At 42.4% G+C, this 2,615-nt stretch overlaps 1 protein-coding gene across 1 annotated transcript; it reads left to right on the top strand.

Annotated features, from left to right (window-relative positions):
* The first annotated feature begins 461 nt into the window (after window positions 1–461).
* LOC106100337 lies at window positions 462–1,685 on the top strand. Its single transcript, XM_013279162.1, has one exon. The coding sequence runs from the start codon at window positions 462–464 to the stop codon at window positions 1,683–1,685; it is 1,224 nt and encodes a 407-aa protein (XP_013134616.1).
* The last annotated feature ends 930 nt before the right edge of the window (window positions 1,686–2,615 follow it).

Here is a 2,615-nt window from a genome sequence, read left to right as displayed (position 1 = left end):
TAGTATTATAGGTGTTTTCCTATTTTTTATGTAACATCAGAGAGAAATTTGCATTATTAAAACATGACGATAAAACACACTGTTTTAAGAAACACTAATAAAATTAAAATTAGTATGAATAATAAAGTAGCTCTGTAATGGTTGGTTCTCACGCGAACTTTGCGAAATTTATTAAATTTGTAAAGCCCGCTACATGCTCAGTTATAACTGAAGAGTCGGAACAGTAGAATTGAAGATCTATAGCGGACTTTTATTAGATCCAAGACGACGAGATAATGGTCAGCTTTGATGTTGCATCCCTCCTCACTAACGTGCCTGTGTCGGAAACACTTGACATAATAAAGCAACACCTAATTCAGAATAACTTACCGCCTGGGTACCTTGGTTTAATAGAATGTTGCCTCGGGACTGGCTATTTCCTCTGGAGAGGGGATTTTTATTTACAAATAGATGGAGTTGCAATGGGCTCACCCATAGCGCCAGTTGTGGCCAATATATTTATGGAGAATTTCGAGGAAAAAGCGTTGAACTGTGCGCCAATTAGACCTAGATACTGGTTGAGATACGTGGACGATGTGTTTGCCATAGTTTCCAAACGGGGCGTAGGGCAACTACTGGACCACCTGAACGAAATGCATCCTCGAATACGGTTTACGACGGAGGAGGAAAAAGATGGAACCCTTCCTTTCCTGGATGTATTAGTGAAACGTGAACCGAGTGGCAGCCTGGTGCATACAGTGTTTAGAAAGCCGACACACACTGATCGTTACCTGAGGGCGGACTCCCACCACCATCCGTCGCACCTATCGTCCGTGCCACGCACTCTCATTAATCGTGCACTTCGCCTATGCGATCCTCAATTCCTAGAGACTGAATTGACACACGTACGGAAAGTGTTAGAATGCAATGGCTACAAATGGAGACAAAGTTATAGGATAGCAAACACAACTTGTAAGACACGACCGCAGATTGTGGAGCGAGTACCGGCATATTTACCGTATATGCGAGGGGTGACGGACAAAGTTGGACACCTGTTACGACGCAAGTACAGTATCAGGACAATATTCCGCCCCCTTACGCAGATAAGGAGAGTGTTACGTTCGCCGAAAGACCGCACTCCCCTTGACTGTCCGGGCGTCTACGAAGTTCCGTGCGAATGCGGCAAAAGCTACATTGGTGAAACGGGGCGCAATATTAACACCAGGCTCTCCGAGCATATCCGTTGCATGCGCAAACTGGACAGCAACACGTCGGCGATTGCAGAGCACGCCCTTACCACTGGAGCACCTCACTACATTAGGTTTGACCGTGTGAAAGTCTTGGCTCGCGACAAGAACTTTGTGTCACGTAAGCTTCTTGAAGCCATTGAAATCAACCGTCGACCTAATTTCAACAGAGACAAGGGTTGGTCTCTGTCTCCTACGTGGGAACCCTTATTGCTGAGACCGAAGCAGAAGAACGACGACGATGGTGTTGAATACGTAGCTGACATAGTCAGTACGTTTTGCGCCCCGTTTAATGTCAACAACATCAACAATGACTCATCAATATCGAGCTCGTCGACATCGTCGCCGCCGGCGCACGCAATGGCAACTGCACCCCCGGTGCCCCCCGCCCCCTCAAGCCGCGCCCTTCGAGCGCTGGCCCGCAGTGCGAGGCGCGACGCGAACGCGACACATACTTAACTCTCGCCCTGAAGAAGGACCCCCGCAGGGTCTGAAACTGGTCGGTGCCGTCACCGGAAAAACAAAAGCATACGTGAGTAAGCCGTAAATAATTAATTAATTATCTTTTTAATAAAAAGCCGTACACTTACGTCACGCTTTACGATATATATTGTCACGCCATTAAACTTAGGGGGTAAATATTTTGAATAAAAACTCTAATGTGGAAAAGAGGCTATAAGTTGCTGCCAACATCAAGGAACCAAGATTGCCAAGGTTTGTTATGTCATGTCACTTTGACATTTGCTATTGATAGTTTGACAAATGTAAACAATTGCGGATGAAACCGCACGGGTACAGCTAGTTTTTTTTAATAAAAAACTATTGAGAATGATACTTATTTTACTGCGCTAATGACTTTAGCATTAAAATATTGATTGAGCAAGCAATTTTATGGGAGATTAGGAAAATTCATATTTTAAGTTGAAATGTCTTCATTTCAATGACTGCTTTACTTGTTTTCTCTTACATGTTTTAGTTAAGTTAACCGTTTGAACTTTGAGTGATATAAAATTTCAAACTACATTTCATAAGACTAGAATGTTCCATATAAAGGAGCTGTTAACAAAAGCGTGTCTTATCATCGCCGAGGCAACACATCGCGCCTACCTTGTTACCTGCAAACACATTACGACTTATTACATCACGCTATAATCCAAGACGTTCATCTGTTATGTTTTTATATTTCATTTTTAATAAGAGAAGGGGGAAAGACGACGGGAACATCGATTATTTTTGGATGGTAAACATTGCGTTGGATATTTTAAAATTTAAGGCATAATGTAAATACTAGACCAAATGTTGTTTCATAATAATAATATATAAAATTTTTAAGAAATATTGCAGCGAAATTTCTCTTAGTAATTCAAAAGAATGTTGCCAATTAACCGA

The sequence above is a fragment of the Papilio polytes genome, unplaced genomic scaffold (genome assembly GCF_000836215.1).
Source record: "Papilio polytes unplaced genomic scaffold, Ppol_1.0 DF824047.1, whole genome shotgun sequence".
In the NCBI taxonomy this organism is placed as follows: Eukaryota; Metazoa; Arthropoda; class Insecta; order Lepidoptera; family Papilionidae; genus Papilio; species Papilio polytes.
The sequence above is the reverse complement of the archived record's forward strand: the minus strand, read 5'-3'. Positions and strand labels throughout refer to the sequence as shown.